At 41.0% G+C, this 22,939-nt stretch overlaps 2 protein-coding genes and 1 long non-coding RNA gene across 4 annotated transcripts; 1 reads left to right on the top strand and 2 right to left on the bottom strand.

Annotated features, from left to right (window-relative positions):
- Positions 1-18: 18 nt before the first annotated feature.
- Positions 19-6,208, bottom strand: rusf1 (RUS family member 1). The gene is made up of 14 exons (XM_080775886.1): positions 5,911-6,208; positions 5,721-5,798; positions 5,504-5,618; positions 5,373-5,418; positions 4,866-4,898; positions 4,662-4,767; positions 2,098-2,199; positions 1,683-1,753; positions 1,309-1,493; positions 1,098-1,155; positions 861-928; positions 626-757; positions 471-536; positions 19-382 (listed from the first exon to the last, which is right to left on the bottom strand). The coding sequence occupies exons 1-14, from the start codon at positions 6,058-6,060 to the stop codon at positions 297-299; spliced, it is 1,296 nt and encodes a 431-aa protein (XP_080632012.1). The 5' UTR covers positions 6,061-6,208; the 3' UTR covers positions 19-296.
- A 1,870-nt stretch (positions 6,209-8,078) lies between these two features.
- On the top strand, positions 8,079-11,664 carry LOC308324329. Its single transcript, XR_013964911.1, has 3 exons — positions 8,079-8,423; positions 10,216-10,445; positions 10,572-11,664. It is a non-coding gene; the product is annotated as an uncharacterized lncRNA (long non-coding RNA).
- An 894-nt stretch (positions 11,665-12,558) lies between these two features.
- Positions 12,559-22,421, bottom strand: prr14 (proline rich 14). Of its 2 annotated transcripts, XM_080776370.1 has the most exons (10): positions 22,277-22,421; positions 20,895-21,031; positions 20,531-20,693; positions 20,233-20,301; positions 18,995-19,035; positions 15,922-18,600; positions 15,685-15,823; positions 15,079-15,188; positions 14,033-14,101; positions 12,559-13,059 (listed from the first exon to the last, which is right to left on the bottom strand). In XM_080776370.1, exons 2-10 carry the CDS (start codon positions 21,005-21,007, stop codon positions 12,753-12,755), a joined length of 3,690 nt encoding a protein of 1,229 aa, XP_080632496.1. In that variant the 5' UTR covers positions 21,008-21,031; positions 22,277-22,421; the 3' UTR covers positions 12,559-12,752. The 2 variants fall into 2 exon arrangements, with proteins under 2 accessions (XP_080632496.1, XP_080632497.1); XM_080776371.1 differs by lacking the exons at positions 20,233-20,301; positions 20,531-20,693; positions 20,895-21,031 and having other exon boundaries at positions 22,277-22,419.
- Positions 22,422-22,939: the final 518 nt, after the last annotated feature.

A 22,939-nucleotide genomic window follows, 5' to 3' on the forward strand; every position in this document is an offset into this window, starting at 1 on the left:
AAATGTCTAACATGTTTTATTTATATCACATACGGAACACCGAAATAAATTCTGTGTTCACAATGGAAATATGTATACAATTATATTGTAAAAAAAAAAATTAAGAGCACAATTCAACAGTGCTCAACTAAGGTAGAAATAAGGTACGTGTGTAATAATACAAAGTGTAATAATTTATCATACACAAAATTAAATCGCTAACAGCATCATTCAAATTGGTGACATTTGGTCATTGCCCTGGTCATTGCACATATTTAAAACAGTATAATTGGTCCAGTAGAGTTGATTGACACTTCTCAGTTCATTTTCACTTTCCACTCCACGCGCCACTCATCCCAGTCCAGTAGAGTTCGGTTTATCTGCCACCCAGCAGCTTCTACACCTAAAGGTTGACAGCAACAACAACAAAAATCTATAAGTAAATACCAAAATGAATTTGACAATAACCTCGACATTCCGAGCTTGCTTACCTTTGAGAAATGTATTGAAAATGTGGTCGATAAGCTTGTGACTATCATACACCATTTCCCAATTACCTTTTAAAACAAAAACAGGATTTAGTGACTATGAAATGCATAACCTATGAAATGTATACTTGTATTAATATATAGAGGAGAATGCTCACTTTGTTTCTTTTCCATTAGAGGTTTCCCAGGTGTTCCAGGATTCAAAGCATTGCTGAGACAAATAGCTTGGCACATTGCCCTCATCTCATCATGCACAGATGTTTCTGGCCCCAAGCAAACATACACACAGTCTAGGTGTAGGAAAGTATAATAAAAGGTAATTTAGAGATATTTACTATGGCATTAGGACAACAGAAACATGTTCACTATTTAGGTCAAGAGGGTGATGCATACCATTTTTAACCCCCAAGAGATATGGCATGTTGTTGTTGTTCTTCAAAGCCAACTGGAGATCCTCTGGGCTAAAACAACAGATTCAATGATTAAACTGCAACTGTAACTGTGAGCAATAGTCATGTTTCTTCTCTCTCATTGTTTTGTAAATTGCCTTATTCAAAATAATAAGGCAATAATTCAAAACAAATCAACTGTTCAATAGAAAATATGCAAATATCACTTGACATTAATTACCTTTGTACAAATTCCTCTATCCTCACTCCAAGTTTGATTGGTACCATTTTCCTGAACTCTTTAATGAAAATAAGAGGTATACAAGTTCACTTTATTCAAATTATGAATTATTACCGTGACATACAGTATTGCCACTAAAATACATAGAAAGGAAGAAAATAAATATTGGGGAAGGAAAATAATATTGGGGAATTCAATATTCTATAGATACCCAAAAATACTGGTTCTCTCTGATTAGCTTCAAGAGGACTGAAGATCTTTTCATCTCGTAGGTAGTGCTGCAGCACAATTGAAAGTCGGGCTTCATTGAAGGTTTCCATGACTACAGATCGGACTGCTTTGTAATTAGCAAACAGGTGAAGTATGGTGAAGAGGAAGAAGAGGACAAGAGTCAATCTGAGGAGCAGAAACAGACAAGGACGGGAAGCGGATTATACATGGATGAAGCATCCCTCAAATTACCATAAAAGTAACGTTAATTTGTACTTAGTTTGGTGCATGAGAAAAATGGCGTGTTTTCAAAAAGAGGAGTAGCATTGTTTTTCAAAGTTTGCAATCTATACAGTACATAATGCTAGTACTCACACTGGATTGTCAGTGACCAGGGGAATAAGGACCAGACTGACTAGCAGTCCAGCCAGATTCACCAAAGTCTCCTATGTGGAAAATAAAATATAAAAGCTTGAATAAGACACTATTCAATGATTCAGAAGTGGCAATTCATTATCTTACCGGTATTAATTATATATATTATATATTAATTTGATTGTATTCACTCACACACACACACACACACACACGCACACGTTATTAAGCTTACTAAGGTATTGGTGTACTATTATTACATTAGCAGGTACTTGTTACCGACCATTGATCACTAGTAATGTTCTATAACATGTGCGACAGATTTATGTCGTTCATTGTTAGTACCATCATTCATAAATAATGTCCCATGGTAAATTCTTATGGAAATGACAGTATCAGTCACAGGCTGGATTACCTGGCTACCATCTTTGGCAGAGACGTCAGCCATGTTGTCTCTACGAGCTTGATGAACCGTCAAGGCAGCTCTGGTCGCCCCACCTGCAACTCCAACAATGGACTGTGAATGAGAATTAATACAACAGTGAGTTCAGATTGCCGGTACGAAAACTTTGCATAATATTAATTACTGGCCAAGTCAAGCTAAATTCAAGTAGGCCTATAAATTATATAAGACACCCCTGTAACTGGGAGGTCGGGGGTTCGATCCCCAGCCGGGTCATACCAAAGACTGTAAAAATGGGACCCAATGCCTCCCTGCTTGGCACTCAGCATCAAGGGTTGGATTGGGGGGGTCAAATCTACTAATCAAATGATTTCCGAGCGAGGCTGCAGCTCACTGCTCCTTGGCTGTGACAAAAACGTGTGTGACAAATCGTACGACTTTGACTTTATGTTAAAATAGTCGGTTTTAGGCATTACGTTATAGAGATGTTTAAGTTCAAAAGGTATAAGGTATAAAGTTCAAAAAGTGCTCCTAGACGCAAAATCCGTCAAGTCAGTTAGGTTATTGTTTGCCAGCAATGCTCGGAAGTGTTTGGACAATATATTTATTTGTGTACGTGCAGATTTCCGTGGCAAATAGATTTGATTTGAGGCATTTTGTTCAAAACAAGCTACTCCTGAAAACTTTAGATGCTAATCGTGAAATGAAAAATCTGAAAGATCAGCGTTGATCACATGACTATAGACAAATCCATGGAGCGGTGTCCTGTAATCCAGGTGTAGACGATCAATGCCGAGGTGCATGAGCTGCGCTTAACGTGACACCTCAGCTATGGCTGCGACTAAGGCATGCCTCCTCTGCAAATAGGCATCCGGTCGCTATAACAGGCAGATTGAAAACTTTTTTGGGACCACATGAGGAGATAGTCTCGGGACCGATTGAAGTGTACTCAGATACAGATTGCTGCAATGTGAAAGCCATCTGTACCAATGTCAATCATGGCCAGTGGGGACCAGGAAATCATATTCGGGAACAGTTTGAATCAATTGGACTCTGTGTGAATCTGCCCTAAGTGTACTCGGATGCGGTAGAATCATGGCCAATGTGAATCATGGCCAGCAGGGACCAGGCAATCGTATTCGGGACCAGTTCGATTCAATCGGATTCAGTGTGAATCTGCCCTAGGCCCCTAAGGGTCGATTCATACTCCTATTTTAGAGCCGAATAAAAGTCGGTTCGGCGCTGTAGAGCCTACAATTTGACGTCATTTGAGGTTCGGGGGGGCGGGTACCGTCCTAAAGTCGGCTCTTCGGTGCTACTGAAAATTTCTGACGAGCCGAAATCATTTCGGCACTACAGCGCCGAAACAGGAGTATGAATCGGCCCTTACTCATCAGTTATGGTACTGCCACCACCTGGCGGAGTCAGGTTACAGTTATAGGACTTAAATGCACAAAGCCAGCTGCCTCTAACCCCACTAATCTAGGATAATATAGGACACAAACTTGTACTGAAATTGATTATAATTGTCTTCTCTGAGGATATACCAGCTCAGTGGCCTCGTGGTTAAGAATGTCCACCCTGAGACTGGGAGGTCCGGGTTTCCCACCTGCCCAATGGCTCCCTGCTTGGGACTCAGCATCAAGGGATGAATTGGGGGTAAATCCCAGTGATACTAGTGTCCAGGGGGTGTACTTGTACATCAAGCTGCCTCACGCTACAGAAACAGAGGATACAGTTGGCTCTAGCCGCAATTTGCAACTCTAGATTTTTTTACAATTGGCTGAATCTAGAGTTGCAATAACCTCCATCGACTTCCTATGCATTGTTTTGGTTTTGCATTGGTTTGTGACCTCCTGGTCTTAAATTACGTTAAACTCACCAACATTGCAGCTGTAGTCCAAGCTTGAATTATCCTCTTTCGATCTGGTGTCGCTTGTTTATCATAAAAGTCCCCCGTAAAGATGTTATGAGCTACTTTCTGTCCAAAATATTCCAAGAGTGACAATATCGAGCCGCCATTTTGATTTTTGCAACGTGCCATAAAACAAGATGTGAGGGGGAGCGCTTGTTTAATAGAATCTTACCTGCGCAGGTAAGACACCCAAAGAAGAGGCCGACGCCCTAGGGAGGGAGGGACGCTATTAAACAAGCACTCCCCCTCACATCTTGTTTTATGGCACGTTGCAAAAATCAAAATGGCAGCTCGATATTGTCACTCTTGGAATATTTTGGACAGAAAGTAGCTCATAACATCTTTACGGGGGACTTTTATGATAAACAAGCGACACCAGATCGAAAGAGGATAATTCAAGCTTGGACTACAGCTGCAATGTTGGTGAGTTTAACGTAATTTAAGACCAGGAGGTCACAAACCAATGCAAAACCAAAACAATGCATAGGAAGTCGATGGAGGTTATTGCAACTCTAGATTTCAACCAATTGTAAAAAAAATCTAGAGTTGCAAATTGCGGCTAAGTTGGCTCCTGACCTGTGGGCCAAACTGGGTACTAGTACCAGCCACAACCTATTAATGCCAAACATAACGCTATTTGAATAATTATTGAGGTAATTACCTTGAATATGCCTGCAGTGCACACAATCAAAGTGAAGAACGCAGGGAAATGTGGAGCCAAAATTTCCATAAGCATGGCAATATCATTGAGCACATCTGCAAAAAGCCTGGTAAACAAAATACAGAGAAAAGTTTTCCACAAATCTTGGGACATTCACTCAACAATCCTCAAATTATATGTCCAAATATCATGCATATTGCATACCTCCATTTCTTTGCTTCCGAATCCAATTTAGTCCTAAAACAATAACAGACATTATATATTGCTTGTAATAAGAATCAACTGTGTAAAACACTTTTCAAAACAGAGTTATAAATGACTTTACACAGTATCAAACAACGCAAAATTGTCAGAGAAACATAATAGAAGAAAATAAAAATGATGAGAATACAAAAACATACAAGAGAAAAGTCTAAAAAGTTTGTTTTAAGAAGCAATTTAAAAGAGAACACTGAAGTTCGTAGCCTCCTCAGTCAGTTTAGACATTGGAATGACCTTAAGGGTTCTTGTCCTACGATCTCAGACTGTAAACTGTGTTCTGAACGTTACGATAATTGGTTTAATTTATTTGAACTGTGTCATCCCACGTTTTGTATTATTTGTGTGTGTGATTGAGGACCAAAATGGAAATGAGTTCTGTGTTTTATCTTCAAACTGTGTCATCTGTGGTTAATTGGTTTTTAAATCAGAACAGTATAAATAATAGCCCACCCTTTTCGCCAGGCAAAGAGGATTCTTCCCAGCATCCCAGTACCATCTATTGAAGAAAATATTTCAGATTAATCTAATCTGACTATTAACATTATTTGACATTACAGGTGTACATTCCTAAAAGGGCTCACCCCTCAGCAACCAGGTAATTGTTGCAGCAGCTACTGTTGCCTCCTGGTTTCCAACACCAACTCCCTTCAAAGAGGCTTGGGTGGCGAGAGTCCCCGACAGTGAACTGGCGAAGGCCTGTTAAAGAAAAATAGCTGGTGTATTGTTGATGATCTGATGGTAATTTAATTTCATCATTATTGTTGGCAGATGAATGGTATGTATCTTGTAGTGTCATACCTGGACAGTATCCCAAAACTGATATTGCAGGTAATCGCCACTGACACTCTCGGGATATCCTTGTGGCAAGAAGACACTCTGAAGTGAGACAACAGGTTAATTGGGGTGCGAAAGGGAAAGGGTGCCTGGGCAAATGGGGCATAATTGGATTTTCTCCTTGATACGGTTATTCGGGTTATACAACTCTCACTTTGAACACGCCAATAATGGAATACGTTCTGGATTCGCCATCACTTCCCTCTCTTTTTCTCTCCATCGTTCCATCCTTAACGACATAGTTCCATGGTTGATCAGAGCCATATCTTTCAGTTGCCAGAATAACAGTTTTTTCCCTTTCCATTTCCACTTTTTTACTTTCTAGTTTCAACGGACTGTTGAAGGAATGCGTCTTTGTGGGGGCGCGACATATAATTTCCTAAAATATGACTAAAGTATGATATGTTAGGTATATTTATCAGACTGATGTCGACGCTTACGTGTCGCTTCCGCCTCATAGATATAGAAGATCCGCCTTCAAATTGTGGAGGTTTTCATTGGTGAAACAAACGGTTTAAGGTGGAGCCTGCTGGGCGCGTTTGATTTTGTTACAGGGTAAGCCTAATTGTTTCGTGTGTGCGTGTGTGTGTGTGTGTGTGTGTGTGTGTGTGTGTGTGTGTGTGTGTGTGTGTGTGTGTGTGTGTGTGTGTGTGTGTGTGTGCGTGTGTGCGTGTGTGCGTGTGTGTGTGTGTGTGTGTGTGTGTGTGTGTGTGTGTGCGTGTGTGCGTGTGTGCGTGTGTGCGTGTGTGCGTGTGTGTGTGTGTGTGTGTGTGTGTGTGTGTGTGTGTGTGTGTGTGTGTGTGTGTGTGTGTGTGAGAGAGACGCAACTTGGCCTGTTGTAGCGCCACCATGAGGCTGATTTGAAAACTGTCAAGTGGCATTTCTTCCTCAGCCTATAGTGGGAATAGGCAGCCGTGGATATACACTTGTGTTGCACCTGGTCCCTTAGCCTACAATTTGCAACACTAGATAATGTTTTTATGAGAAAATGGGAGTATATAAAATCAATCTGAAAAATACACATTTCTTTATAGAATCGTCTTTCTTATTTAACATCTCCCCTACAAGATGACAACAGCCTGTATGCTTACATGACGTTGGGAATGGGATAAATACAATAGGTCAGGCCTGACAACATCTGACTGAGAATCAAGGAATTTATTATTTATTATTAGTATCCAGACTAGGGTTGGGAATGGATTCTTTAGGATTTTGATGATTCCGGTCCTTAAAAAGTTTGAGAACCACCATTATTGTAATTGTATAGCTGACGTGAAGTCCACATGCCAGGTCTGACAGTGGGATCAAAACCATTTACATAAACTGTTCCAAATGTGATGGGGCCAATTCAGGTTACACAATGTTGGATCCGGTTCCTCCGGGGATTGAAACTGCATCCATTAAAAAGCTAAAAGTAGGCCTACAGTAATTGATTTGATGACTGAAGGAATTAAAGACCTAAAGACATCTTTTGATTCTGGTGAATATTTGAAGGACAAATACAATCAGGGAGTCCTCAAGGATATGTTGTTGGAAATCAAGGAGGGTTGGCACTTGGCAGCCTTACAGTAGGATCAGATAAAATGCAAGATCAAACTAGATTTCACTGAAAATCTGAAATGCATATCCAAGTTTGCTTAGTTTAAATAGGAGTATAAAAAGTCACTGTGTACAATGAGTGACGTCAGTTTTGAAAAAATGCAGTTGGGTAGTTTCAAAGCACTGAACCGCAAATAAGTAAACGTTTCTTATCTCCCGATCAGAGAGCAGTGGGGTAGCAGAACTTTGCACATTAACTTGTGAACAAGAGGCCTTTTGACCTTCTGGAAGAGTAGGCTTACTTTTTGTGTTCTGATTAAAGCACAAGGTAAATGATTAATAAATGCACAGAGCAGACAACACATTAACACAAATAACTTTTTTTTTTGGCCACATGTCAATGAAGTTGGAGGAACACAAGAAGACAGGTTTGGTGTCTGGCAGTTTCACCCTCAGGCAGGGCATGTTTTGACACAGCTACCGCAGGTCCTTTGGAATGTTACACATGGAAGGAAAGAATGAAGCTAGTAAAACTCTTTGCTACATGTTCACCAGAGATGATGGGAGAACCAACTTGTGGAGGAGGGGTGGAGGAAGACATGTTGAGGTGACAAAAGAAAGGTGTGTGTGTGTGTGTGTGTGTGTGTGTGTGTGTGTGTGTGTGTGTGTGTGCGTGTGTGTGCGTGTGTGTGACTGTATAAGGAAGAGGAAAGGAGGGAGGAGTAGTAAAGATACTAGAGAATGAATAATGGGCGTGGAGGTTTCACACAGTGAGTTTCACTCCCACGTTTAGGTCGGTCTTTCAGCAACACAGCTCTAGCAGGGAATTGAACTCAAATGAAAACGTTGAAGAAAACTATCTTTTGGAATCTACTACAGTGATCAGTTTGTCATTGGGATAACCAGCATTGTGGGTAATGCTTCGCAATCCAAAGAGAAAGCCACAGAGCTGTGATGTGATCATTAATCAACACCTTGCTCAGGATACCTGAAGATAAAACACAGAAAGACAAAACTATCTTATCGCAGCTGTTCCAGTCACATACCATACAAGTCTGAAATTCAGTTGACAGAAGGAGTGAGACCGGAGAGGTTTTCCTTGGTATCTGGATCAAGTCCATACTTTCTGTAAGTAAGGTCTCACCGCCTCTAACTCCAATCAGGAGAATACCCTGCATTTATCAGGTTACATTTTATATTATTATTATTATACAGTTCCAATTGTGTCTGCTCACTTCTGTGTGTCATCACTCTCAATTTCACTTGTTTATCTTGTACCCTCCTGTATTAGTTGTCAATTGGTATCCTGACATGAAAATGTTTTTTTCTGTTTGTTAAGAGTTGGAGAGACAGAGGGATCAGAATAATAGACCTACCCTAAACCTGCTTTCTGTTTCACAGTGAAAATACCAACTAGTTATTAAGAAAGCTATTTGTTAACTGTGTCAGGTTCAGTACCTTAACGAAGCACATCCAAATGACAATATTGTGGCCACACCTTTGCACTGTTAGTTGATGGTTTGTTAAAGGTAGGGAAAGTGATATCTTTTGGTTAAAAAAAAAGACTATAGACTGAGTGTGATCAGTAACAGGGGCCCTGAAAAGAAAGTATAGTATATAGTTTATAGTTTCAGTTCAAATGGTGTCTGCTCATTTCTTTGCATCATCACTTCCAATTTCACTTGTTTATCCTGTAACTATCCTGTATGAGGGTATCCAAACCTCAAAATACCTTTTCTGTTTATTGAAGAGCTGGAGATACAGGGAGATTCCTGTTACTGAACAAACACTATAGAAATGATTACTGAAAATCACTTTTAATACTGCTACTGTGATTAATAATTTTAAAATCAACCCACAATGTTCTCAAAATGTATTGTATAAACATTGGTAGGCCTATGCCTTTTTTACCCAGGTTCTCAAACATTTTAGGCTAGTGGTTATCAAACTTTTCCATGCCAAGGACCCCCAAATTGACACTAATTAGCCTGTGGAACCCCATGTGAAAAGATATGTCAGGGACCCCCATACAAGAAGATGTTTTACGGCTCTAGGCTCTAGCAGTGATTCTCAACCATTTTAATTTTGAGGACCCCCCAGTTTGATATCCAATAGGCTACGGACCCCCATTTAATGGCATTTCTATCTCGGCACCTTACATTTATGTCATATTACACTACGTAAATATTTCCCCCTAAAATACAAATATGTCACAGGGAAAACCTGAGAGAATATCTGTTTCTATTAGCTTGGATTCCCCATTCATGATGTCACTGGTAGGCACAGCCCTCCTCTGAGACACATACTCTTTTACTAGGGCTGAGTACAGAAAAATGGTACTATATTATAATGAGCATTAGTGAGGACCAATTATTTGAAAATAGGAGCCAATCCAGTGAGCCTAAACCACAAATACGGTAGCCAAAAACAGACACTTAAAAAAGCCAGGAGGGGGAATATAGCCTAAGGGCTCCTTTTTCGTCACCGCCAAACACCTTATCCCTAAACGTCTTCGCCTTTTTTTTTTACTATTTTGAAAAACATTTTTGAATAGTTTAACTAGCCAATCTACATTGACACATCGTGAGCTTGTATGTAGACTGTCCATTTTAACTATTCAAAAATGTTTAGCAAAATAGTTAAAAAAGGCAAAGAAGTTTAGGGATAAGGGGTTTGTTTAACGGTGACGAAAATGGAGCCCTAAGTCTCTAGGCTGTTTTAGGGAAGATGTATACAGCATTCCTGTGTAATCTGATCTAAGTGAGCAGATAGACTTGGATCATGCCTTGAAGATGCCATGCCTTTGGTTGGTTGCCTTGTAGGCAAACATCAGTGTTTTGTGCAGGCAGCAACCGGGAGCCAACAATAGTAATACAAACTGAAAATGGTCTTTTAAGCCCATTTTCTTCTGCTTTTGCAGAAATGTCTCTTTCAGATAAACCAGACACAGAGGCATGTGAAAAGGATTCACTGAGAGAGCCCAATGAAGGACCAAAACCTGCATCCCCCAAAAGTACAGACACCTGCATCCAAATTCCAACTTCCTGCCAAGAACTCATCTCTTCTTGCAAGAACAGGAAACTGGCTATTACGAGCATCATCTGTGGTATCACCTGCTTTGGAATAGTGGCACTGATCTATACAATCAAGGTACTTGATTTGCGTTGTCTCAAGTTTTCACTGACATGTCAACTAATGCTTCCCATTCAACAATATCAGTTCATTATTACAATGTGAAGCTCAAACTCAAAACTTGCTCTCCTTGCTACACAACAGGCTGAAGGTGAAGAAGCACAGAGTACAAAGAGGGACAAGTTTTCAAAACGGGCAAGGAAGTGGAGTATCGTCTCCATCGTGGTGTGGGTGTGTGTACTGGTCTTGGTCCCTGTATTAATGGCACTGGTTTCGTACCTTATTACTTTGAGTGACTGAGAAACTCTTGAATCTCAGCAATGACTGTACATATAAAGTTTGTAAACTGTACAGAACTGACATTTGAATTCCAAACAAACTGCAAGTAGTGCAATGTTGCAAAATTCCTGTGTTCACACACAGGAAACCGTTTTTACAGAATGATCAATTGACTGCTGGCAGTTCACAGGATCTACTTCCTCTTCAAAAATCTTTCACATTTTTTTTTTTTACATAATGCTTGCAGTTACAATACAGCAAGTGAAACGTTGTTTTATGTGTTGTTTACTGTTATATTTTTGGGACTGTATATATATCCAAGGACAAATGAGTACAGGAAAACATTCTCTGGATAAACTCTGCTTAATTTATTTGACTCTTAACTGACAAAGATGCATATTAAAGAATTGCTTGTCATTCCAAGGTAAAGCCTTACTATTCCATCTCAACTGGAACTGCTACCATCACTAAATGTAAGTGGAGATGGTATATATGTTATTCAGTTGAATCAATTAAATTGGCCAATTAAAGTAGTGAGAAAATGTATTGTATATGCATTTAAATTGGGACTTTAACTTGGAAGATTAACAAAGATGTTAAATCACGGCAGTGCTTCGTTACTATGAACAATATGCTTCATGTATTAGCCAAAAAAGGTTATTTGTTGCATTTACATGTAATATATCAGTAATGCTGTATAATATTCAAACATATAAACATCATTAAACATTTTTGTATATAAAAACAAAACACTTGTGCTGAATTTCTCAAGCTTCAACATATACCCTCATGAAAACAGTGACAAGATTGTTACAAAGCGGCATACAATTCAACACATGAAATACCTATTTATACAGAAGATCTTGCAATTAAGGCAATCTTTATTAATATTAGGCAACGGTATAAAGAAAACATACAGGCTGTTCTTCAACATGCCATTTGCTATATAAATATCACAGAAGAAAACGCAATTATAAGAGCAGACGAACAACGGTCTAAGTCCATCATCTATTCTGACCCCTCCCCGAAAAGGCCTAGCTGTCCTGACCCCTTATCCATCAAGCTTGAGAAATAAAGTTCATATCATATCATTTATACATTATGGATAATTAGTGTGGACTTAGACTGTTATTCGTCTCAACTAAGCTATCAAGCAGACATACACCTCTACAATGGGTGCTAAATGCTTTTGGGAGTGGTATGACATTTACATGTTGGATTTTCTACAGCCTCCAGCCTTAAACATGTTTGATAATCAAAGACAGCTTTCTTTACCCCTGAGCTGAATCAAAATGATCTACATTTACATTTAACTTGCTCCATTATCAGATACACAGTACCTAATCGTAACAAACTAATTATAGCAAATTACACTCGAATCTCTTAATGGCATGTTTACAAAGGTATGTTCAGCATTTCTAGAGGGAAAATAGCTGCCAGAGGAAAATGTTTTGAAACAAAGCCACATGGATAAAAACCTGAAATAACCGAGATTGTTATTCAGGCCTTGTAATAGCAGTGAAACAGACAAAGCAATAATCATTTGGAGCACAAAAAGTTTAAATAGAACTTCTTAGAAAAGGCTCATCACGGTTTACCATGTACTGTATAAGATTTACTGTGATCATGTTTGTTTCTGGGCGGTGTCAATAATGTTTCTAGACAGCTTATTCCACAAGTAACATACATGGACGGCTGAAACATTGATATTCGCGTTCAGAAATGGCAAGGTAGAAAATTCACACACAAATCACATTTAATGCACAAACTATTTCTAGAAAAGAGGTGCAATTACAATAGTATGCTGCAATGCTTAAATAACTCGTAGTCTACCAATGCTACACAATGAAAATAGCATAATTCCTTAATTTTATTATCATGACAACACTAATAAATACAGCTCATGGATGGTAGTATTTTGTGTTCAGAAGTTTCACAAGATGTGAAACATCCTCCTACAGGATGGAAGCTACAGTTTAATAAAATGCGATTACGTTTTCTTTTAAACCTTGCAAAGCCAAATCATTTTTTTTCAATAAGCATTTGTCAGCTACTGTCCTCATCAAGCGTTACCCACAAATCCAACTGGTCAAGCTTGGTGCAAAGAAGCGAGTCCAGTTCTTGCATGCTGGTGGACGGTTCATCTTTAGAATTATTGTAGTTGCTGCGCCTTGACCTGCCCAAGGATGGGGTACATCCGGCCTTCCAAGGAGCACTAACAACTGGCTTCTTTGGTTTTCTTGGCACACCGACCTCTGGGAACTCGACAGAACGTTTGATACGCTTCTGGCCAAAGACAGACTGAGAACCATTCCGTTTACTATGTGGCAGCTCAAATATGGTCTCCAGTCGGCTGAAACATGAGAATGAAATTACCGGTAATGATGGTCAAGGGCAAATAGATGGTACAGATTCATTGTGCCTGCCCTATAGCTGATTGTTTGAGATATTCCTGTATTATAGGTGTTGTGATAATGCGGTATCAGCACTAACGAGCTGAACAGCCCCACTAATAACTGGTTTATGATTAAGGATGAGTATGACTAGTTGAATAGTTGCTGTGGGACCGTGGGACAGGTGTCGACTACTACTGGTATTTCTTATCAAATTGGTGATTGTGAGACCTCAGCAATCAGATCTCTACTCTTGAGAGGATTACAACGCAGCAGAGAAAGCAAAGAAAAATAACCTTTTCCTGAATGAGCCATGCATTTGACTGTGACCTAGCTAAGCAGAACATGGCGATACCGACTACCTTGGTTCCAGCTTCAAGATCTTTCAGCTAGTCAACAATCAGGCCATCTACACACCCATCACCTGAACTGGTGATGTTTTAACTTTTATTCCTTCATAAGAATTATGAACACTGTAACTAATGTGAGCACAACTCACATGTGTTTGTTTTTTTAACCGTGCACAGCTCAGAAGAGTTTATATCTATGCCTATTTCACAGATGCAATGACCAGGCCAATGCCAACTGTCAGTGCAGTAACTCCGGCAATGCCAGTCAAGCTGATAATGTTGAGCAAAGTGCTGTGTTTTCGGCTTGTATTCTGGTAAAAACAGAGTTATTTGCAAGCGTTTTTCTATGGTTTTTCTATGGCGAACATATGGTGCTTCCAGTTCCAGGTTAGTCCGGGTGTTCCAACAAACACAACTGTTAGCGTTTTAGGGGATTATATTACTGTCGCTTGCATCATTCTGGCCGCCCGTTAAGCACTGCAGGCCAACTGTGGTGATTGGAAGCGCCAGCGAGGCATTGGTAACTAAATTAGGATAAACAATAAAGCCAGGACGTGATGATTGATACATTAAATTGTCTCACCTTTCAGGGGGCATGGCAAAGTTCTGATTGGTATAAATTTCCTCCAAACTGAAGTCCTTCTTTTTCAGCCTGTTAGAACACATAAGAAAGAAGTTATTAATCAGTCTGGTTGCCATTTATGGTAACCTGGCGATTAGCGCTGAGCCTAGATTTGTTTGGTTCCGAGCTTTGAGGTTTTGTCCGTTGGATTGAGATTCAGATCCTAAATTCAGATTGTGACCATTCGGCTCACCACGTTAGCCTATTTATTTATTTTCTTCTTAAATGTTTACCACACAGTGGACTACTACTTGAAGTCGGAGCTTGTGAAATTGGCCTGCATGTGCCTGCAAATAACCAAGAAGAGTAGAAGACTGACATGTCTTACACTGGATGACTGTGACGAAGCAGTTTTATTTGTACCAGTAAAATACCAGATCTGCATCTGTGCTCCAGAACTGTATCTGCTGTTTGCAAAGGATTCCCTACAACTAACAAGCACTAAACTGTTACTGCTCACAGAATACTTTTCTTGAGAGCGAGCGCCCACACAAACACACGCACTTTATGTGTTGTAAAAATGTAATATGCAAGTTGTTTGCGTTGTGTTGAGTCATCGCCTTTGCTCCATGTTGTTCACAGGAAATTACCATATCCTATTTTAGCAAGCAGAAATTTATAGATTGTTGAGGCATGGCAATGACGTTGCACCTGCTGTTGCTATGCAATAAATCTAATAATATTTGTAATCTAACCCTATTCATCCTATCCTATTTAAAGATGAAACATTTTAAACTCTTGGACAGGGTTGAGGATAGCTAATGGGTAGTTACTAGTTAGCTGTTGTATCAACCAACAGCCGACCTGCTAAACCCAGCAAAAATGTAAACTTCACATTTATTTGTCGTATCACAACTTTAAAGAAGTGGGTGAAATTATTTTCTGCACAATCTCCCAATGTTTTCCAGTTACAACATAGTAACTGAAAAACATGAGGGGAATAAACTCTCTACCGTGTACAAAGACATTATAGTGAATTTCTCATATGTCTAACACAATATATGTACCTGATGGCTTTGGGCAGGCCCATAGGCGTGAGATTGTTTTGTGGTTTTGGTAATCCTCTGCGTATCCTTATGGACGACACCTTCCCCCGTTCCTCGTGCTTTTTCACCACCTGTTATGAAGAGAAAGGGGATTAACATCGCGAGACAACAGCGTAAATTGAGCACAAAAAGGTGGTAATAGGTTCTGAAGCACTTAATAAGTATAGTGCACCAACTCAGTGATTAATAATCAGCTCAGGTTGTGTTCTGTAAAAAGTTAATATGTGTTGGCGAAAGGGCCTTTCTGTGTGGAGTTTGCATGTTCTCCCCGTGTCCCCTAGGGTAGGTACCCTCACAAAAACATGCAGTAATCCTGGTCTCTAAACTGCCTCCTCCTGGCCAGCCGGGGCGCCTGATGGAGGGGAATGGAACTGGTTGGAATAACGTGTTCCTTCCAGGGAAACTCCCCCCTGTCAGGTGTAAAGGAGCAACTTGGACACTCAGGCATGAAGGAAGCATGAGTTCAAGTCCGTTGCTCTCCCCAGGTTGGCGGAGGGTGTGTAGAGCTCAGGATCACATTAGATAATTGACACAGGGGTGCACTCATGTGGGTACAATAATTCATACCTTGATTTCCGAATCCGAGAAAGACTTTTCTCTGATTAATTCCTCAAACTCCTGACTGGAAGAACTTGTGTCCTCACCATATTCATCGTCCCCACTCTGTTGTCTAGTCTCACACTCCAGGGGAATCTGTGCCAACGACCTGCGAAGAGGGACAAACTCATACATGTTGACTACACCATCCTCGGTGGGCACACGTCAGAATCTATAAATAATAACCGTTCAGCTTTTTAAAGTTACCTGGAGACAGAGGACACAGCGGCTGCAGAGGCGTCAGCTCTTGGGGGGAACAAGTAACAAGCAGAGGAGCCGGGTGAAGACGCAGAAGCTGTGAAAACACTAGCCGAGGAAGGGGAAGAAACGTGATTTTGAGTACCGCTGCCGGTGGCCACCACTCTGCTCTCAAACCTCTTGGAGAGGAAGGCCAGTGGGCTTGAAAGGAAACGGGAAGCCAGGGCAGAAAGGGAATCAGAAGGAGAGAGCGGCACATAGGTGATGCTTCCACAGGAAGCAGATCTTCTTGAGGGGTACACCTCTTTTCGCAGGCACAGAGGCGCAATCTCTCTCTCTATTTCCGCACTGCCGACGGTGTGCCGGCGAGCGCGCCTGGCCGGTGTATGTGCATGGAGAATAGGAGGAAGGTTGGGTAAGTGGTGCGGATGTGACGCGTAGATCTTGCCCTGCTGTGACCAGTGCGTGGCAGGGCTCCAGGGTGTGTCATGGCGGATAAGGTTTGGCATGTCCGGGCAAGAGTAACTCCGTGAAAGGCCGCTAGAAAGGCTGTCTTCTGACGTACATGTTCCTACTGCCAAGTCCAACTCCTGAGTCTGACCGGCAATTGTGTTCATCTCTTCCTCAAATTCATAGGCATGTCTTTTACTAAGCACTCTGCATCTTCTCCTTTGGTTTGCACTTCTCCTTCGCTTATTTTTCACTCGTCTTGCATGGCAACTTGGCTCGGATACAGAAGCGTTGACATCAACCCCATCTGTGGATGGATCCACTGTCCCCTCCTCTTCTTTTAAGTCCTCAAAAACTTTGGTCTGACTCTGGTTAGTGGCTTCACCATCAATCAGACGTATCTCAGTGACATTTTCAGAGCATTCCGGTGGTGTCATTTCATAACGTACAGACACAGACTCCATGGAAGTTTTATCTCCAACTTCTTTCGATTGGACTTCTTTTACAGTATCATATGAAGTACAGTGGTCCATACTTGGCTCAGTGGATTGTTTTACACCTAGCTCAGATATAACCAATACCCTGCTGTTCTCTTTCAGCCTCTTGGATGAATGCTTGGGTCCGATTCTACCGCCTCCCTCCTTCAAATCCAAAGTGTCTGTCTCTGAAATGAAACTATTTTGTTTTAGTGATTTCCGTTTGAGTAGATTTAAGGTTGTGTTCATGTAGTCGTCTGAACTGTGGGGGAAATCAGATGTCGGTTGAAAACTGCACAGCTGTACCTGCATGGGCTGATCAGGGACACCTGTGAACTGTTCATCTTGAGATTCTTTTGTCAATGTGGTAGTCATGGTCGTTCCCATTTGTACATTTTGATCATTGCCGTTAGGTTCGCAGGGAGTGCTATTGGTTAGTTTCTTGGACATTTTGTTTGAACCACTGGTATTCCGAATGTTATTGTCCCTTTGGCTAATCTCAGACACACCATTATTATGATCTAGTGAGGAAGCTAGCATGGTATTAGAATGTGCAAGTGACATTGCTTCATTTACTTTAGCAAACTGATTTTGTCTCTCGACTCGGTTCTTTCCTGTAGTTAATTTACTTTTTGTATCCTTGTAAACATTTATCTTTGTTTCAGTAGCACAGAGATTCATTTCCATGTCTTGGAGAGTATCCATCTTGATAATCCTGTTCCTTGGCACTAACCCTCCCGGGATGCCGTTGCCTGGCCACACATTCAGGTTGTCCCTCGATGTTTCATGTTCTGCACATTCATCTGCTATTGCTTTTTTTCTCTTCATCAAAACTGCTTCAGTGTCAGTCTTCGAGCTCAGATTCAATCTCCGCTTTGCCCTCTCAATTCTCACCCCCGGAACTGCCACACAGTCAGGCTTCGCCTCACCCTGGGCCTTTAGAACACCTTCATGAATAGTAACGGCCTTTGATACATTCCGTAGGCTTTTTCGAGGGAAGGGACTGTTGTCTGTATTACCATCTGGCTGACAAGGGCTATCAGAAGTGGATCTTTGAGAAGTAGCCATAGATTTGGACACTTTCTCAGAAGAACTGCAAGGCAATGGTCTGCGTTGTAAAGACACAGAATAAAGTGCGTCGGTTTCCCTCTCAGTCGTCACACAGTCATCCACTGCACAGCCGTGAGGCGATGAATCAGCAACAAATGTTACATTTCGAGAGTCTTTAATGGAAATTCGTCTGAGGTTTCCTCCACTTCCTAAATCAGTGCCCCCTTGTTGGGGTGAGCAAGGAACAAGCTTTAATTCCAACTGACTAGAACTCAACATAAAGTCAGATCTATGCGTATCACTTGGAACAGCTTCCATCTTCTTGTTGTCATTCTTAGTTTGGCCATATGCATGAAAGGTTTTGCTGGTTTCTGAGCATTCACTATCAGATGCTTGGCTATGAGCCTGCAGCTTACACGGCCTCAGTTCATCTGTGTGGTCACCGGGCAGTAGAGAATTATTAGCTTTAAAAAGCTTAACAGGGGTCATGACTATCTCTGTGAAACTGGCCATCTTTGATTTCAACGACTGAAACAATGGGCCAATAACCCATCCTGTCTGCGCAGGTGCAGTTTCAACAGCCAACTGCCCACATCTATCCATGTCTGATGAAGTGTCTGCACAGTGGCTCTGTGCAGTGTTTCCAATGTGCCGTTGTCCTACATTTTCTTTAGTAGATAGATTAGCATCCACCCTTCTGCCTGTCTGGAGCCTATAATTGACAAAGACATGGGGACCAAAGTATGAGACAATCTGACAAAAACAAGTCATGTGCAGTTCAGTGTTCACTGAAAGAGAAAGAAAAACAAATGGTTTCCTTTCTTTCGATGTCACATTAAGAGCAAATGTTGTACCTTGAGCTACAAGTGATGCTCTGATAAGACCTTACATATTCTGAAATGCTGACACCTATTGACTACCAAATAAAGCTAGACATTTTGAGTAGAGCCTTTTATGATGCAGCAAAGCAGGTACTGCTTTCAAGACTGCAGTTATTTGTTGCAGTATATGTTTTCTACAGAGGACAAATAATATATTCTAAGAAAAAAAAAGTGATAAATGTGATGCACACAACAAGCACAAAACTATTAAGAGTGCATACTCACTTTGTTGGGCTATCTGAGATATCCTCAGAATCAAAGGTATCCTGCAAAGAAAATATGTCAGAATATATTTTGTAGGTTCTATACAAAAACAAAAAGAGTAAAAAAGAAGACACCACACACCAGTGAGCAAATTGGACCTTCCGTTCCAGAGATAATGGCCAAAACATCTTGAAACGGACAATTTGTATTTTTTTCCCCTTTTACTTAGACTTAGGCCTATTACTCATTACCAGAATTATTCAAGTAGCCTAAATGTAGCAAATTAGGCTACTTTGATTACAAATTGTGTCATTGCCAGAATAGAAATGGAAGGCCAAGCCAGAATGCACATTGCATTTGTCTTCATACAATATGTCAGTGGTTTCCAACCAGTGGTCCGGGGACCAAGAGTGGTCCTTGAGGGGATTCCAGGTGGAAAGTTGGTAACCAAATAGACCCCTCTAGGTCTTTAACTCTTGAGAGCGTAAAATGAAACCAAATGGACCTGGAAATTATTGTTAAACATCAGCATTAGGCCTACTTAATAAAAAGTCTACACAATTAAGAGAATGTAATATAATTGTTATTTGGTAAATATTTGCCTGTTATCTCTCCTATGGTACAAACATCAATACAGCATGGAATTTTGGACAAAACCATATCCAATGATGACAACATATTCTTTAGTTTTAGGTCTGAGAGGCCTCATCAAATCTATCTGTGGCTCAAATGCTGAATAAATATTGGGCCTTGATATGAAAAAGGTTGAAAACCACTGCATTATGCGGAAATAAAGCAAATAAAATAGGGAAGTTATCAACTATCATTAATGTTGTCATTCCATCAACTGGCCCTTGCCATTTTTGTAATGTGGCCCACAGGTTCAGCTATTTGAGTATCCCTGCACTAGACTGTCGACACTGTACATCTTGTCGTCTAGGCTTTAGTAGGTCACAGTAAGACTAATTTGCTTGTCCGTGTCGGGTGCAACAGACCATGAAGGAGGATTAAATCACCCAATTAACCCGCACACCAATGCAATGTGTACTGTACAGTATAGGTCATTACTGTTGTGATACAGGCATTAGAGCTTCTGCACGAAACAGTTAACTATCAGGGGCAGCTCTAATAGCAAATGCAGGCAATTGCATGCAGACATGCCAGTGAAAGCACAAGAGGGTCAGATAGACAGAGAAAACAAAATTGAGGGCGAGCATGACAGAGACAGAGAGAGGAGCAGGGGAAAAAGACCAACCAACCTCATTTTGTTGTAGGTGTGTGTAATCGACTCTCAGCAGATTTACTGACAGAGATTGTGACAATTGCACCTACAGAAAGATACATGCTTTTAAATATTTCTTCTTGTGTTGGTTTTTACTCTGAACTGTAGCACTTTGAGATTTGTTTAAAATGTAAAGTGCACTATAAATATAAGTAAGTATTGTTATTAGTATTACATGAGTGTCACAGTTGGATGGGATTGACATTGTATCTGAAACCATTTCCATTCCTTTCATTCCTCTAAATTCTAAATAAAGATCTTTAGAGTTATAGTACCATGCCACTCTCCCTCTCTTGCTTGGTGAAGGGCGGAGTTTGTCTGAATGATCTCTCAGATGCCACACGGTCCTTGAGGCTCTGCTTTTTTGGAATCTGCTTTTTAAACCCCTTAATGCGACCACTCCTCCTGGTGACAGACTTTCTCTCATCCTCCTGAGATCTGTGAATATTTGAAACAATTAGGCCTATAACCTAAATATGAGCTTTTCCCGTTTCAAATACACAGAGGGAAGTTGTGAACATGGTCTTTATGCGATTCCTAATAACAGCAATTAATTAAAAAAAACAAAAAGGAATGTCATGGTGGGAAAAAAATATTAAATAAACAAAACAAAGCAAATGGTTGCCAGGATAACTATACCTGGGAGTGGAGGAGGGAAGGGAAAGGAGGGGTGGTGGAGGTTCACTTTGGGGGGATACACTACAGAATGGGTTTGGGGGAATAGCATCTGAGTCAGAGGGATATGTCAACATCTCTCTTCCCCTGTCTGTCTTCCTCTGTAAACAACAACAATGAACAAAAACCAAAGGCATGCAGGATATCAATTCAACATAAAAGCAGTGGACAAAGAAGAAGAAGAAGAAGAAGATGCACTCTTGGAAATGCCCATTCGCTTTACAATCATAATTGGCATTCTTCATCGCAGAATTCCATAGTCTACATACAAGACATAATGGAATTCTGTGATGAAGAATACCTGTGGAGCAACCATATTCTGAGAAACGTAGCAGACAAGGAGCGCATCGTTTATCAAGTCCAATAATTGCTATTTTAAACAAAGCCACATGTCTTGAGAATAAAACTTTGACATCCCACAGGCTATATTATCCAACTAGCACGGGGGCATAAACTGGGTAGGCTACGATAGGAAAATAACTGACGAAAGCTCTTATTAGACTAAAAGTATTAATATCGAATTTGGGGAGTGTGAGAGGCACTTCATTTCATGCATCGCACTTGATCGTGCATCAACCATCGTGATTACTATTTTCCCACAGTAGCTTTTATAAATGAATGTAAATGAATGATATAATAAGTTAATAACGCTAAATACTAACACTGAAACTCAGAGTGTAACCTACCGAAGACGAAGTAGACAATTAGCCTACATTTTAATCTAAAAATCAAAACTACCAAATGTGTTTGATCATTTCATACGGGTATCATCACTTGACATGGCGGTTTTGATCAAAAAGATGCTCGGTATATTTGCTGGAAACGACCAGGTTCATAATGATATATTCAGATGTTCATTTAATTACAAGCCATGCCAACAACCCAGCTTAAGTAAGCCTTCTAGAACAGTCTTGACTACTTTATTTTACTAAATGGTCCACACCGCGTTTTTAACCAGGGTGCCGTTTTTAGCCAGCAGACAGACAACATGGGCTATGGTTGCGTCCGGATTCATATTACCCCAAAAAAAAGCCGAAAACAGCCGATCTACAAGCTCACAGCGCGTCGCGGTCGCCACGCGCTGTGAGCTTGTAGGTCGGCTATTTTCGGCGTGGCGAGACGCCGTCGTACGAAGAAACATAAACAACAAGCATTAACGTTGAGTACCAGGGAGTAGTCAGAGCCACTAGACTAGGGCAGACGTCAACACACTGGGCTGACGTTTGCGCGCATTCCTTCCGCGGTTAACGGGGAAACAAACCAAACGCATTCACAACACACACACAGGCCAGTATAATTCACACTCTCCATTATCATTAGACCGGGCTAACGGTCAACAAACTTACCACCACCAGGGATGTGTTTGTAATAGAGGCAGCACGCTGTTGCGATCATGTTTATCGTAAACACAAGCAAGCAGCCGACATGCCGGACAGACGGAGACGAGACGGACGGCGCCCTCCCTCCTCCTACGTCTTCGAAAGTCGACACATCCCATCCAACAGCCACAACGTCACAACGAGACGGTCACACCTCGCGCCGACCAGTAACGGCTGCGGGGTCTCGTCACGTCAGCCAATCGCACGTTGACATAGCTTTCCGCCAGACAGGCCTTCCCGCGCAGTGTGACCAATCGGGGGACGCCGCTTCAAGCAACACGCAGAAAAGTGTAGCCTTCTTTAGCCCACGCACACAAACATATGTCATGACATACACTATTGTCCTCGAGTGACCTAGGGAAATTGAAGTTAATTACGGGTTAATAACCAGTGGCTTAATGCTTAGTGATTTGGTAGATTGTAAATCCATTCTATGCTGGCCAGGGCCCAGGGATTATTTTTGTTGTATTCGTTTTTAATTTAACTCACAACACACAAAATCGACATCCCACTCCCCTTTTTGGGTGGGGTGCTGCACTGATTGAGTGGTGGGGGCATGATGGTGGTGTAAATATTGCCTATGTCCTCTTCACTTCAACTGTTTACAGACATCTATTTATTTTATATTAT

The sequence above is a fragment of the Protomyctophum bolini genome (assembly GCF_963924005.1).
Source record: "Protomyctophum bolini genome assembly, chromosome: 11".
NCBI lineage: Eukaryota > Metazoa > Chordata > Actinopteri > Myctophiformes > Myctophidae > Protomyctophum > Protomyctophum bolini.